This window comes from Dromiciops gliroides, chromosome 5, assembly GCF_019393635.1.
Source record: "Dromiciops gliroides isolate mDroGli1 chromosome 5, mDroGli1.pri, whole genome shotgun sequence".
NCBI classification, from domain to species: Eukaryota; Metazoa; Chordata; class Mammalia; order Microbiotheria; family Microbiotheriidae; genus Dromiciops; species Dromiciops gliroides.
In genome coordinates, this window is record NC_057865.1 from 291,845,130 (window position 1) to 291,861,535 (window position 16,406).

At 46.3% G+C, this 16,406-nt stretch overlaps 1 protein-coding gene across 1 annotated transcript in view; it reads right to left on the reverse strand.

Annotated features, from left to right (window-relative positions):
• MRTFA (myocardin related transcription factor A) overlaps positions 1-16,406 on the reverse strand; it is a 132,925-nt gene that overhangs the window by 11,928 nt on the left and 104,591 nt on the right. Inside the window, 2 exon segments of the mRNA XM_043965346.1 lie at positions 65-140; positions 2,330-2,385. Of these exon segments, the coding sequence (XP_043821281.1) occupies positions 65-140; positions 2,330-2,385 (132 nt within the window).

A 16,406-nucleotide genomic window follows, 5' to 3' on the forward strand; every position in this document is an offset into this window, starting at 1 on the left:
CTGACTATGTTCCTGGGGCAGGTGTGGTCAGGGAGAGTCAAGGATCCCTCCCTTCTGCACAAACCTTCCAAAATGTGCATCCTGACCAGCTCTGATCTCTCCGGCCGGGAACGGATCTTCCGTTTCAAATAATCTTCTGTCTATGAACACAAAAACAAAAAGGGAGGAACTTTCAAGTCTGGTTTTCAAACCCAAGGAAAGCAGCCTGGGTTCCATCCCTGGGCTAGCTCCCCAGGCTCCCCCAGGCCAGAGCTGGGGCCTGCTCAGGACCAAAGAGAGCATGAGCTGTCAAGTTCCTCTGAGGCTAGGGGCCTCGGCCTCCAATTTCACCTGCCAGTTGAGTCCACAGACCAGCTTTTTTCAAGACATGATTTACTGGTGTTGAAACCCACTGTTCTAATGCAGTATTCACAGTCCACACAGCAGAGACCTCATCTCAGGAGTCTTCTCCCAGGGTTATGTCAGACTGCAGACAAAGAGAGGCCTCGCCTGCACCGAGTGCTACGGTGCAGGGGCCCCAGGCCCCCACCTCGTCTCCTGCTGCCTTGATGCCCTCCAGGCCTGTAGAGGTAGGCAGGTCATGTGGAGAATGCTCAGTCCTAATGGCTGAAGCAGACAGTCCCCCCCCCCCCCGAATACTGTGGCCACAGGTGAAGGCCCTCAGTGCCCCTAGCTTGGCCAGGCGCTGGGCAGCACCCACAGCAGCACTAGCCACAGCTCATGTTTTGCCAGCACTTGGAGGCTTATTCAGTATTTTCTTCACAGCCATCCTGTGATGAATGGTACCAGTATTACTGTCTCCACTGCCCAGACAAAGAATTCAAGGGTTCAGGAGAATGAATGGCTTCCCCAGGGTCACAGGACTCAGACCCAGGCCCCTCAACTCCAAGTCCAGGACTCTCTCCACACAGTGGTGCTGCCAACTGAGAAGGCTTTTGGGAAGGTAACTGAAGGTGCCTGGTTCACCTCCTCAGGCTCTATAGTCAAAGAGCCCAGAGGAATGGAGAGAAGGGGTGCCGAGCCCTCATCCAGTTTGGTTTCCTGACATGAAATGTCAGGTGCATGCTGGACTCTCTGTTACCCCTTATCACAAGGCAGGGTTGTAGCACTAAAGAAACATAAATATCACCGAGAAAGTAGGCAGAATGGAAAGGGTAATGGATTTGGATCTGGGTCTGACGACCCTGCCCTGGACACACCAGCTGGGTGACCCATAACCTTTCCAAGTCTTTTTCTTGGCTCATAAAGTAGGAATCACAATCTCATCTCTACCTACACCAAGACAAATGGTGAGGCTCAAGTGAGGAGGACACAGAAAGCTCTCAGTAAGAGCCCAAAAGCCTCTGAGGGCAGTGCTATGGAAACATCAGGAATTGGAATGATCTTGGAGTCCAGTGAAAGCCATTTTCAAATCCTCCATCCACCACTCTGGAGCCATGGCCTGTGGGCCTGGGCTGACGGAGGTAAAGGGGCTGGGGAAGCTGCTGGGTGACTCCCCCTCAGGCCTCAGGCTTTTCAGCTGTGAAATGAGGGCATTGCCCTATGTGTCACCTCTGTGGGCTCTTCTGGCACTAAAAAGACTGTGCTGCTACTTGGAAGTTTCCTCTTAGCCATTTAAAGAAGAAATCGAAAAGCTGTCTCCAAAGGAGAAGCACGTGGGCTGGGAGAGTCCAGCCGGGTCAGTGCTCCTGTCACTTGTCTTAAGTTTAGTGTTTGTTTGTTTTTGTGGGGCAATGGGGGTTAAGTGACTTGCCCAGGGTCACACAGCTAGTAAGTGTCAAATGTCCGAGGCCAGATTTGAACTCAGGTACTCCTGAGTCCAGGGCCGGTGCTTTATCCACTACGCCACCTAGCTGCCCCACTTGTCTTAAGTTTAAAGGCAGGCAGACACTGGAGTCCCGACTAGGGGTTTCCTCATTGGGCAGAGGAAGGTCCCTAGTGCTGCCCTGGGCCAGCTCCTGGTCTGGAGCTCTGCTCTCCAAAGCCCCTCTAGCGGTCACGACTCCAGTCCCACAAGGACTCCTGCCCGAAGGGATGTGGAGGTGGCAGCTTTTAGTCACCAGGTCCCTGCTGGTTTATACAAAAGTGCTAATAACCCTCCAGGGTGAGAAGTGAGATTCAGGGTGGGAAGATGGACGCCAGAGCCCAAATTTCTCTATCAGCATCCGGAGCTGGGTCCGGCTCTCACTCCAGTGCCATTCCATTTAACCATGCCAAGAAAGTGTTGCTGGCAAGGTCAGGGTAGGTGGAGAGGCCAGGATGGGAATTGTGAGGGAGAAGTGTAAGCAAGACTTCGGCAGAGCTTTGGAGAAAAGACACAGTGCCTTACCCGGGCTCGCTCCAAGCTCCTTCTCTGCTCATGAAACGCTGCTGGACTTTTCAGAGCTGTTGGAAAGAAGAAAAAAGTTAAAGAAGAACGACTTCAGAGAGAAGCTTTCAGACCCTTCTGCCCATACCTCCTCACCAGGCTCAGGGAGACCCAGCAAAAGCCCCGCCTGCGGATGCGCACCTCAGTCCAGGCACATTCCCACTGTGGCCTCTCACCCGGTCTCTCTGCCTCCAGTCTCTCTGATCTAGGACTTGGCTTTTCTAGCTGGGCCATAGGCGCAATGCCATGTCCCTTACAGGGCGGCTGTGAGGGAAGTGCTTTGCGGAGCCTTAAAATGCTTGAGAGAAGTAAGCCCTCTGTGACGGCTTCTATGGCTACAGCCCAAGCCCCTTCCTGGTTGAGGGGCAGAGATGAAGCGCAGAGCTAACCCCGCCACTTCCCCCACTCAATAAACGACAGTGGCTGCCTACTGTCTATCAAATCCTGTCTGGCCGTCCAAGCTCTTCACAGCCGGTGCCACTTGACATTCGGTTCCTCTGTCATCAAACTAGTCTCAGTCACAGCACCCCACTGCCCATCTCCATGTCTCTGCAGCGGTTGGGCTGAATGCCAAACACACCCTTCCTCATAGAGAGCACCTCTTCTTTCAGGATTCACCTTAAATACCATCCTTTACATCACTGGTGTCCAACTCTTCATGACCCCATTTGGGGTTTTCTTGGCAAAGATACTGGACTGTTTTGCCATTTCCTTCTCCACCTCATCTTATTCATGAAGAAACTGAGGCAAACAGGGTTACACAGGGTCACATCTAGTAAGTATCTGAGGCCAGATCTGAACTCGGGTCTTCCCGACTCCAGGCCTGGCACTCTATCCACTGTGCCACCAGTTGTCCAAAGAGAAACAAGGACAGCTAAACCATACGTTAAGAATCCCTATGGGCACATACTGAATTAGAAACCTTCCTATGTTTTATTGTATTTTATTACTTTTGTTCAATATTTCCCAATTGCCTTTCCCAATCTTAACAAAAAGGACACAAAACTAACACTTGTCAAAGTTGATATTCAAACCCAGATCTCTCCTGACTCCTGGTTTGGCATTACCCCATATTCCTTGTGAATCCTTTTTCTTTAGCTCCTACCAGGAATTATAAATTTCACTTGACTGGGCAGAAGTATTACATGTCACAGTGTTACTCAAATTAGCTTGCATCTCATCTCCAAAGAGCTTGTCCAAGCACTTTATAGCCACCACTTGGTTAACCCTGCCAAGATTCACAGGGCAAGAGTTGGCTGAAGGAGCTTAGGGGGCAGTGGGAAGAGAGAGTCCTTGGAGTTAGAGGTCTTGAGTTCAAACCCTGACTCTCAGGCTAACCTTGGGCTCATATTCCTCACTGATAAAATGAGGCGGTTGGACCAGTGAGCCTTTGAGTTTCTTTCCAACTCTAAATTCATGACCCTGCCTAGGTCCCTGGGGCCTCAAGGTCCCTTCCAGCTCAAAGTCTAGGCTCCTCTGCCTCACTGAGCCGATTCAGGCACTCCTTGCCTTGGCTCTCAGTACCATCCAGTAGAGAGGCCACCTTCTGGTTTCAATGGAGGCTCCAGAGCAGTTTTTGTGGGGATAACACGAGACCACGGTAGTTCTCAAAAGCCTTGCTGTGGGTCCAAAGGCCAGTGACAGTGACAAGAAGCCATGATTTCAGACACCTCCCAGGCGGATGAGGGGGCAGCAAACCTTGACTCACCACAACTAAGTGGGGAACAACAGGAAGGAGAGTGAAATGTACAAGACTGTGGTCAGTTTCACTTCTGGGCAAAGGGATTTCAGAGCAATTGTGAAAGCACTGAGAGCTCTTCTACGCTAGGACCGGTGGTAGCCAAGGAGGAACAAGGACACCGATAGGAAGGCCACTCCCTGGCTGGGGCCTTTGGTCTTCCTCTTGCTTCTGAGGCACAGAAGGCCACTTGCTGCTGCTGCTCATCGGGAGAAGGACAGTGGCCATTCATTCAATGAATACTTTTAGAGTCGCTCAGCTCAGTCAGTCAGTGTGTCTTAAAAGCCAAGACACCATTCCTGGCTTTCAACAGCAGGGGGAGATCTAAGTTTGTTAAAGAGCTAGAAGAAAAATGATCCCCACCTCCTACCATAATACACACTCACACGCTTAGAAAGAGTAATGGCATTTTTAGCAAGCCACAACATTTCAGTTAGCATGAATAAAGAGACTTTACAGTTCTCGCTGGTTAGCTGATCAACCAACCATTCAGTAGACTAGGCACAAATGTAAAATGGCAGGCCTGCAGATGAAGAAACTAAGGCCCAAAGAAGGCTTTCCTCGGGTCACAAAGCTGGTGAGCGGCAGATCCAGCATTCCTCCCGCTGGGCTGTGCAAACTGCCTCTAGTCACAGTTCTCTATGGGCCAGCTATGGAACAGGAGGAAGGGCACCAAAGATGAACCAGGAAACTGGTCTAGCTCTAACTTGCTGTGTGATTAACTCTGTCTTCCACCCTGAGCTAGTTTCTTGAGTAAAGTGGAAACAAGAGGAATGCCCATCAGCTGGGCATGGCTGAAGAACTGTGGTATGTGAATGTTATGTAAACTTACTGTGCTGTAAACGAACACAGAGAAGTCTGGAAAGATAATCTGAACTGATACAGAGTGCATTAGGCAGAGGCAAGAAAACAATACACAGTAACCACAATTGGAGATGGCAAGAACCACAGACACAAATCAAAAGAGAATGCTGTCAAAATGACAAAGAGCAAGCCTTGCTCCAAAGATGAGCTATGAGAAGGCACCCTGACCCCATCCTTTCAAAGATGTGGGAGGTCCGCAAATGTGGTACGTTGCACACAAGACTTTTTTCCAGTGTATGATCAGTTATGCTGATTTTTTTCCTTTTTTTAAGTTACTTTTTATGTGACATGGCTCTCTGGGAAAAGGGTGGGAAGTGATACTGAGGGAAATTATGGTGATGTTAAAAAGAAATGAAACATACTTCTAATGCCTCTTTCAGTTCGAACAATCTATAAATAGGTGAAAATAAAACCAACCCTTGAGTTTACCATTTAACTAAAACAAGTTACATGACAGATTCAAAGGACAAAATATTCTATTTTATATACAAAGTAAAAGAGCGGGCACTGTTGATAGGGAAAGGTCCAAGCAGCTCTTCTATAGATGTTCAGACTGGATCCATGACCTGGCACTTTGTACCAAATCTTGTCTTTGGCTGCTCAGCTTAACTGGTTAAGGATGACGATGAAAGAAATAAGAGAAACAGCATCTGAATTTTGTGCAGCACCTTACGATATTAAGTATGTGTGGTGTTTGTGTTATTTCTTTTTAACAAAATACTTCACCAACATACGCTCATTTGATCCCTACAAAAAACCCACGAGGTGACAGATGAGGAAACAGGCTCAGAGAGCCTCAGTGACTTAAACAACTTGCAAGGTAATTCCACAGATAATAAGGGTTAGAGGTGAGTCAGGAACCTAGGTCTTCTTGACTACAAAACCAGTCCACTACCTACTATGTTGTGTTTAATCATGTGTAGGCAACTTACTTTCACTCTCTATGGCTGTCACCTCTACACCTAGCCCAAGAATATCCCCACTCTCAAGGGCAAATGATTACAAATGCCACTTCTGGGGGGAAAAGTCCAAGTACACACTTACTTATAGTAGGCAACAAAGGAAAGGGCACTACTATTAATAAATACCAATCACACAACTCCTGCCAAAGGAAGGGCACTGTAATGTAGGAGAGGGGGTTTTCCCTTGAGCTCTGAGGAAAGAGAATGCTTGGGAAATGAGGAGGAAGGGCTACATGGGTGCGTGCCTGAATTCGGATGAGGAAGTGAATCTGTTCGTCTAGCAGAAGTCATGGCTGATGAAGGGCAAAGAAGGCCATTATCATTACAGATGTGTTTATGGAGATGAATGCTCTGCTGGTGAAAAGCTTTCTTGGCTTGTACAAATTGATGCAGAGTAAAAATCAAGCAGAATCAGAACCACCATTCAACAAATCAGCAAGCATTAATTAAATGCCTACTGCATGCCAGGCAAAGTGCTAGGTTAATGGAGATACAAATACAAAAATGGGGCCAGCCTTTGGCTCTCGTGAATCCAACGTTGTGGTCTCTATGGTGATGGCTCCCAGCTCCCCTGACCTTCAGTCTCACATCACCTATTGGCCATTTCAAAGGGATGACTGTTAAGATCTGTGCTCCTAATCCTTTCCCCAAAACCCCCACTCTTCCAGACTGTCCTATTTCTTTTTTGTTTATTTGCTTGAAATCATAAAAGTATCTTATTGCTTTCCAGTTATATGTAAAGATAGTTTTCAACATTTGTTTTCATAACATTTTTAGGTCCAAATTTTTCTCCCTCCCTTCTCTCCCCAAGACAGCAAGCAATCTGATATAGGTTATATATGTACAATCACATTAAACATATTTCTGCATTAGTCATGCTGTGAAGGAAGAATCAGAACAAAAGAGGAAAACCTCAAAAAACAAAAACAAATATAGAAACCGTATGATTCAATCTGCATTCAGGATCCACAGTTCTTTTCTCTGGATGTGGAGAACATTTTCCATCATGAGTCCTTTGGAATTGTCTTGGATCACTGCACTGCTGAGAAGAGCTACAGACTTTCCTATTTCTGCTGAAGGCACCACCATCCTTCTAGTTTCTCAGGTTCATAAACTCAGAATCACTCAACACCTTACCCCACATAGCCCATCAGTTGCCAAGTACTTCCACTGCCCAATCTCTCACACCTCCACCTTCTCTCTCCTCACAGGGCCACCACTTTCATTTAGGCTTTCATCACTTCTTTCCCAGATGATTGCATTAGCCTCCTAATAAATCCCCTGTCTCAAGTTGTTCCCCACACCAGTCCATCCTCTGTACCGCTGACCAAGTGATTATCTTTAAGTGCAGATCTGATCATGTTACTCCTACACTCCATCAATTGCAGTGGCCAGCCACAGCCTCTAAGATTAAATATAAACTCCTGTTTGCCTTATAAAACCCTTCATAACCTGACCTCAGCTTAGGTACCTTTCCATCTCATTAAGCTATTTTCCCTCCTGCTCTCAGCAATCCAGCCAATCAATCAAGCTCTCTTTCTCTCGCTCCCTCTCTCTCAGCTCAATTTCCACACCCAAATGCAATCTCCTCTTGCCCTCCCTGGTATTTTGTTTTTTTATTCCTTGTATTTATTTCGTTTTTAGATTTATACAGGTATGTGTCCCTCCTAATAGAATGTAGGGTTTTATTCTTTATATTTATATTTCCAGGACTTAGCACAGTGCTTAGCACACAGCAGGTGCTGAATAAATGCTTACAAATGAACAATTCTTGCATTCACGGCATTTTCATTCTACAAGAATACATACAATATGTTCACAGGCAAGTAAATGTATCATTTGCACAACATAAATACAATTGATTTGGGCAAGACAGAGACAGTGAAAAGGAGGCTGAAGAAATTAGAGTCAAAGATTTCTCCAAAGTCCCAAACCCCAGACCTGGGGTGCCCTTGGGGGGGCGGGGCTAAGTGTGGGGGAAGATGATGAGCTTCTCTGTCCAGACTGACTTTGAGATGATCCCGCAGAGACAGACTCTGAGCCCAGCAGGCCAGAGAGGCGAGGGCAGAGCCACCACAGGGCAGCATCACCAAAATGTGGGCAAGCAAGATTGTCCGCAGAGGGCAGAGTCACAGGAGTTAGGTGACGCAGAGGGTTAAAAAAGAACAAGATGAGGACTGAGCAAAGACCAGACAACGAAGCGCTAGAGCAGACACAGAAGAGAGGAGTTTCAGCTCAGTGAAGACAGCAGGCAGACTGTAGGGTTGGAGAAGTGAAGGACACAGTCACCGAACAAGAAAACAAGGTAATTGTGGCAGTAGTTTCTACAACTAAAGAGAGGAGGCTAGTAGGGGAAGGCTCGCTACAGCAATCCAACACCACTTCCCAAAGAAATCATTTCTTCCACAGAACATCTTAGTAAAAGGTGTAGAGGAGCATGTGGAGACTGGAAGGCCCGGCCATGTACATCACTGGAGGTCTCCATGTTAGGGAGGGGATTACTGTGCAAGGGTTCCTCCAACTAGAGGGCTCGGCCCTTTCTGCCTGCTGGGCAATGGACTTCTTTTGTCTCTCTTGGCAGTTATTTGCCTTGTGCACACTGTATCTCTTTGCAACTGTTTTCCATTTTCCTTCCACTTTGGAGTGGCTCCTTCTGGGGTGCTGGGTCCAGCGGAAGGGCAGCATAGCCCTCTTTCTATTTGGTTCTTTGCAGGGGCTTCCCAAAAGCCTCCCCACCAGACTCACCACATGGGGGCAAATGTCTGCAGCAGCTGGCCGGGGATGGAGGGAGTGGGGAAGTACTGATGTGTGTCAAGCAAAAAACCAATAAAAGGCGTTTATGGGAGATGAAAAGTGAGAGTGAAATATAACTGAGAAATGTGTTGCAGTCTTTGTAGGGGACCAAGGGACAGCAGATAATCAGGGATCATGTTCAGGTTTATTCAGTGTTTGGGGGGAAGAAAGAACAAGGAGGCAGGTCAGAGCAGAGTGCATTTTTTTGAAAGTTGAGTCTGACATTATCCACGGAATTCTAGTCTTGGAAGAAACTCAATGGACAAGTTTTCCAGCCATCCCTAACACAAGTCTCAATCTCCAGTTCGACTAGAAGACTGTGTTCTTCTTAAATAGATGCCTCTCTCCTACCACTTCTGCCATCGTAACAGCACTGCCAGTTAAGAGTTGGGATCACACACACTAAGAGGATGACTCTGGGGATAAGAATGTGAATGCAAACACAAGAGTTGCTTACATTTTCTTCTTACATCTTATATCTTCTCTCTCTCTGTATGTGTATGTATGTATACGTACATACACTTATAAAAAGTGTATAAAATACACTTTTGAACATATATATGTATAGGTTTATATGTGTGTGTTTGAATGTGTATTTTTTAAAATTACTTTAACCCTAAACTTCAGGAAATGCTGGCATGTTACTGACTTATCTGAACTTTGGAAATTTCTAATGTGTAGCTTAAAGAGAAAAATAATCAAGCTCCCTATGGAAACCAACTGAAATTCCAAAAAGATCAAAGAAAAAAGGAAAAGGACTCATGCACAAAAATATTTATAGTAGTTCTTTTCATAATAGCAAAGAACTGGAAACTAAGGGGTTGTTCCATCAATTTAAGAAATGATAAAATATGTTATATAAATGCAATACAATATTATTATGCTATAAGAAATGACAGTTTCAAAGAAACTTGGTAAGACTTAAATGAACTGATACAAAGTAAAATGAGCAGAACCAGGATAACTTATACAATAACAACAAACAATTCTGAAAGACTTAAGAATTCTGATAGGGCAGCTAGGTGACACAGTGGATAAAGCACTGGCCCTGGATTCAGGAGGACCTGAGTTCAAATTTGAACTGTAATGATTGGAATGATGCCACCTGCTGGACTTACTGTAGAAGAGTTCCATCCATGAAGCAAAGGTCTTTGAGGGCAAGACCAGGAATCTTTTCTTTGGCGTCAGGAAGTGACGTTGGCTAGGGAGAGGAAGAGGGAAGAGACTAGCGCTCTGTCTCGCACCTTTCCTGGGGACTCTGGCGGAGAGCGGAGCTAGAAACATGCTTTCCCTTTAATAGATAGATGAATGTAGGCCTTTCTCTCTCTTTACCAAATTCTTATTCTCCTTAATAAATGCTTAAAAGCCTAACTCTTGCTGAAGCTTATAATTTATTGGCGACCACTCATTAGATATTTTAGACAGTTTAGCTAGAATTTTAGCCCTTAACAGGCCTCAGACACTTGTTACTAACTAGCTCTGTGACCCTGGACAAGTGAATTAACCCTCACTGCCCTGCCCCCACCCCCAAAGAAGAATTCTGATGAATGCAGTGACTATTCCAGAGGACTGGTGATGAAGCATGCTACTCTGCTAACAAGAGAGGTAATGAACTCATGTTGCAATATGAAACACTTTCAAATACGGCTATGCATATTTGTTATGAGGTTTTTCTTTATTTTCTCTTCTAACACCGAGCAGAGAGGTGGGGGAGGAGGGAAACAGATAGAGAATGAAGAAAAAGAGGAAAAGAGGGAGGGAAAGTGATATTTAAGCACTTTTTAATGCACAAACCAGAAGGAATCACAGATATTTTTCATTTTTTTTTTGGATGAGGCAATTGGGGTTAAGTGACTTGCCCAGGGTCACACAGCTAGTAAGTGTTAAGTGTCTGAGGCCGGGTTTGAACTCAGGTATTCCTGACTCCAGGGCCTGTGCTCTATCCACTGCGCCACCTAGCTGCCCCGATATTTTTCAAAAGTAAAAAAAGAAGGCTTTCTGAAACATTTTTAAATGCACATAGGAAAACAGAAGGAAATTAGAGAGAGATGGAACATGTTGAATTTATTACATACGCAAAAGAAAGTTATGCATAACAGTTTCAGTGTTGGGCACAATCCTCTTTTTCTTTTCTAATATGTATTCAGAAATGCTCTTTTTAAAAAGTATTTATTGGGGCAGCTAGATGGCGCAGTGGATAAAGTACCAGCCCTGGATTCAGGAGGACCTGAATTCAATACTGTCCTCAGACCCTTGACACACACTAGCTGTGTGACCCTGGGCAAGTCACTTAACCCTCATTGCCTCACAAAAACCAAAAACCAAAACCAAAACCAACAAAATCACTGGTTAGGGGTTTACACCAACCATTCTGGGACTCAAAAGGATGTCAGCTACAAAGAATCAAATAACATGAGTCAATGGGTATTTGCTGCACTGCTTCAAGAAGCAGTATGGCTTTCAGGTATGCCTGGAGGGGTTTCTTTTTCTTTGCCAAAGAATGGAGCCCCAGGCCTGGGTAGCTTGGGTGGGGATGGCAGATGATTAACACCACACGTGGTAAAATAATGGAATTTGGCAGATGCCCAGGGGTCCAACTTGATTCATTTAATAGAATTGGGTGTCAATGAGAAACTACTAAGTACCCACTTAAAGATGATTAGATTTTCGCCATACCTGGCCAGCCCTGTTAAATCTAAATTAACTTGGCCAACCTTGAGAAAGAGTGTCCTCACAGGCTGTGGACTGTGTCATCAACAGGGAACCAGTCTCAGTCACACAACTTGAAGGACCTCCCCTTTGGGGGAGGGAGAAAAAAGTAGAAAAAGTGACCCCAACAGGAAGTAGCTCTCTCTCTTGCCTGGAAGAAGTTTTCAGAGCGGACTGGAGACAGGCTGAACAGCTGACTCCCATAGAAATTACCGACCCCTGGTGGTGAGTTAATAAAATCCAGCTCTTTGAATTAGCTGAGCTGAAAGTGAGTTTGGGTTTTGAGATAGCCTTTGCTAGAGCCAGGGAGATTATCCATTTTCCTCTTTCTCTATTCCCTTGTCCTTGACTTTTAATAAAAATCTGATTTGTTTGTGGAAAAGAGGCTATTAAACTCCTTTCTTATTGGCCTGGGAGAAATAACTAAAAAGGGCAGTTTGGAGGGGAGGAAACCCTGGAGGTCCCTCATTATTTTCTGGACCCCAATATTATGGCAAGCCACCCAATTAACTCTCCCCATCTTAAATTTGGCCCCAACACACAGTAAGCCAGATGTGCAAAAGGCAAAATGTGTCCTACCTGTGAACAGTGCTCAGGAACGGAGCAGGGGGGAGAAGAGAAAACCCACTGGCATCCAGGGACCAGAGAAATAATCTGACTAAAGCAGCATGATGTAATGGAAAGGGCACTGGGTCTAGAGCCACAGAACCTAGGTTCAAATTCTAACTAACAGCAATTAGCTGTGGGGCACTAGACAGGTCATATCTTCTCTAAGTCTCAGTTTCTTCCTCTATAAAATGAGGAACATAGACTTAATGGTCTCTAAGCCCTAGGCCCCGCCCTGACATCCCCTGTTCTAAGGCCCCTTGCAGCTCTGACATTCCATGTTCTAAGCTCCCTCCCAGCTCTGACCTTCCCTGTTCACAGGCCCTTCCAGCTTCCCTGTTTTAAGCTCCCTCCTAGCTTTGACATTCCCTGTTCTAAGCTCTGCCCATCCTAGGTTCCTTTTTTATCTCTGATTTCCTGGGCTTAGCCTGAGCTCCTTGAGGGCAGTGACAGTCTTTTGCCTCATTTGTATTCCCAGGGATTATCACAATGCCTGGTACAAAGAAGGTGCTTAATAAACATTTGCTGCGTTGCTGGTATATGGCAGGAAAGCTGTGTGGGCCACCTAGACAGGTAGGGCAGCCTGGACAATCCCTAGTATATTCAGCATGCTGGGAAACAAATTTTTTTTAAAGTGTGTGTTGGGAGAAACAGATACTTCCCTGATCAAGTATCAACTTCTTAAAAATTTAATAATTACAAAGAAAATAAACAACAGAGATTTTAATCTGTGCTTTCCCATTCTATCTTCTCATAGCTATTCTTCTGGGAACAAGCCCTGGATTGTAGTTTTCACTAATGTTGGCACAAGGACACAAGGGAGGCCTTCAAACTTGACCTCAAATAATGTCAAGGGGGCACGAAGCCGCTACTCCCATCCCCTGCAGCCCTCTGGGAGAGGCTGAGATAGCAGAGGAGGGAACTGCTGCTGCACAATCAGAGTCAATCCAAAATTAACTGAGTCTCCAGCACTGCTTTTGGCCACAGCACAAATGGCAAATGGCTCCAGGCTGCTGGTTCTCTCTGCCATGGTAAAAGGTCATGCCAAGCTTTTCTCTGCACTGAGGGCCATGGACTAGTTATGCCCAATTAAGTCACATTCAGCAGCTACTCTCTTTTCATAGAACCACATTCAACCCCTTGGGATGGTGGACAACGTTTTCTCCCCACTCATCTTCAGACCTTCCTGAAAGAGAACCACTTTAATGACATCACTCAGGATGGGGGCAAGGGGAGGCCAAGACAAGTAAAAATGCAGAGGGATAAGGACCCACCCCTGGAGGCTGCCCAGTGATCTAGACAGGCCTCATTACAGAAGCCAGGAGGGCCAGATCCTCTTCCCTGAAGTGCCCAAGGCAGGGCCTTAGCTTGGCAGCCCATGAACCTGTACCAAACTGGTCCTCTCAGGCGCTCCACTCTCCCTTTAAACTGAGCCATAAAGATTTCTTGGCATAAAGGGCTTAGGGCTCAGGTCAGAGACTCATTGCATCTGGGCTCCCTTGATGTTTGGGTCTCTGCTCCAGCAGCCAAACCCAACCTAAGACAGCTAAGGCAATCTAGCTCAATCTCTCGAGGGGGAGGAACACAGAGAGAACAGGAGGTTTCCTCATGGCTCAGGAAGTAGGTGGACAAGCATTAAGGACACTACTAGTGACTAGAAATAAATAAAATGGGGCAGCTAGGTGGCGCAGTGGATAGAGCACCAGCCTTAGATTCAGGAGGACCTGAGTTCAAGTCCAGCCTCAGACCCTTGACACTTACTAGCTGTATGACCCTGGGCAAGTCACTTAACCCTCACTGCCCTGCCAAAAAACAACAAAGAAATAAAAGAGGTCAGATGTGTCACTAATGGGCGGGGAGAGAGCTCCAGACAACAAAGAGGGCCGGCCTGGGCTTTGAAACTGAGCGGCCTGTGCCTGTTCTCACTGCCCTGGAGAACACAAGGTCCCTGTTACTGCTCTTCTGGGTCTGAAAGGGCCGTACTTCTAGAGACTACAAAGAGATGCCCGAGTTGGAGAGAACAGCACACAAATCCTAACTTTCCCTCGGAAGAATGCAAGGCCCTTGAGCACAGGGACATGTCCCTCGCCATTCTTGGAACCAAAACATCTTCGAATTCCGACGACCTCTGGCCACCCACCAGCGGGTGAACTGCTTCCCTCAGCAGCTCCGCTGATCCATCCGTGGCTGCCTCCCCCTCTGTGATGCTGGGGCCGAGGTATCTGCTCGCAGATGCAGCCCAGCCACAGGCAGGGTCCCGGTCTCAGATCTGGTTCTGCCATTTAGCACTTCTGTGGCCTTAAGGAAGTGCTTCCCTTCCCTTGGCCTCAGTCTGCTCCTCTGTAAAAGGGGAGTGGACACCGTGCCCTCTGAAGGCCCTTTGGGCTCAGGAGCTAGAATGTGTTCACAGGCAATCCCGCCTTGTAGCTTTAGGAAGAAGGCCTGGAAAGCCTCCTGAATGGCTGTGCACAGTGAAAGGATGCATACCTACATTTCCCCCCCCCCCCCCCCCGCCCCACTTTGTCTGGATGGCCCAATTTGGTCACTCAGAAAAGCCCAGAGTACACAGCACCACTAACCAAATGGCTGCTTGTCAGTCTTTTGGAGTTCCCCTTACTAATCAGGACAAAGAGACAGAACCAGAGCTGACTCAACTCCCTGGATTTGGAGTAAGGAGAGGGAAGGAGCCTGGACTACGAGGCAACTAAGACTTAAACTAACAGTAAAGGTCTCCTTTGGACACCAGAGACTGGCCCTCCCCTCCCCCAAAGGAGATGATAGCACCCAACAGAAAATCAATGAATAATCCCCAGACTTCCAGGCAGCCACTGCATGTCCTTCCCAGGGAAATGTAATACTCTCCAGGATCCTCTACCCACAATGAGTGAGAGTAACAGGTGCTGGGGCCTCAGGGCTGGCTTCCTGGAGCTACAGAAAGGGAGGGTCTCAAAAGCTAAAAGCACACAGGCTCTCCAGGGCTTCAAGAAGAAAAGACTAAGTCCAGTGAGCCCTGAAAGGTTAGAAAGTAAGGGGTCAAAGATGCTGGGCCAGGGGCGGCTAGATGGCGCAGTGGATAAAGCACTGGCCCTGGATTCAGGAGTTCCTGAGTTCAAATCCGGCCTCAGACACTTGACACTTACTAGCTGTGTGACCCTGGGCAAGTCACTTAACCCCACTGCCCCATTAAAAAAAAAAAAAAGGATGCTGGGCTTCTCTCTGAATTTCATCCCACAGCACAGGCTTAATTGAGTCCTTTCTATTGTTCTCGCTGCACATGCTCTCCAGTCAATCAGATTCAACACCTACAGGGGCTCTTGGTCTGATGTCCCAGACCGGCGTTTCTGCTGCCCCAGTGAAAGCCCATGACCATCATTATCAGCTATGTGCCTCTAACACAGAAGATGCTTAATTAAGTTTGCTGAATTCATTGGAATGATCTCTACTGCCCCCACCCCATCATGGCACTGTGAAGTTTACAGGCTTGAGATCAGATGAGTAAGTAAAGTCAACAATTGCCTTCCTAATCTATTCAACTGAATTTCCTGAATAAGACCCTGAATATAAATTGTCCATGAAGAAACAAAAGTATATTAAACAGTGAAATAGACCTATCTAAAAGACCAATACCTGTAAGGGCAGAGGAGTTACTTTAAATAATCTCATTTTCCTAGAATGATTTTTTTTAAAATTACAATAAACAATACATATATCACACATCAGAAATGTATAGCTGAAAATCCTAGCAAATGGCTAGTGGGAGTGGGGGGAGGGGGGCATACTTTATATATCTCATATAACCCTTCAAACTTTGGGCCCAACATTCAATACATATACACATAATACAAACATATATATATATGTATGTATGTGTGTGTTTACCTGCACACACTACAGTCAAAATATAAAAATTGGGAAGGAGGTAGCACTGTTAAGCATTAACGTGAGATGCTGAGCATGAAAGACAAAAAACACTCCCAAGTAATAGCTCAAAGAGCCACTGCCATACATACAACATTGCAAACACAGTATAGACAAAGTCCAGGAGAGAATACACAGCTGGTCCTTTCTCAAGATGACACGACCAGGGTGAAATTCTTTGTCAGCCCCGTCCCTGGAACACATGCCTTACTACGATATTCATCCAATGCTACATGCTGTTGTTTGGCCTTTGTTTTCAAAGGGGACCAGTAGCATCACAGGGTGGCACCTTCACTTGCTTGTGAATTAGACTGAAGGGAGGCAGAGTTGCATGAAGTCGTCAGCCTCACTCTCTCTTCCAGAGTCATCAAAGTTCAGGGGCAAGACCAAAAGTCAAGATGTAGCCTGGAGATTCCATGACAGTTAAACTGCCACACTGCTGTAGTCA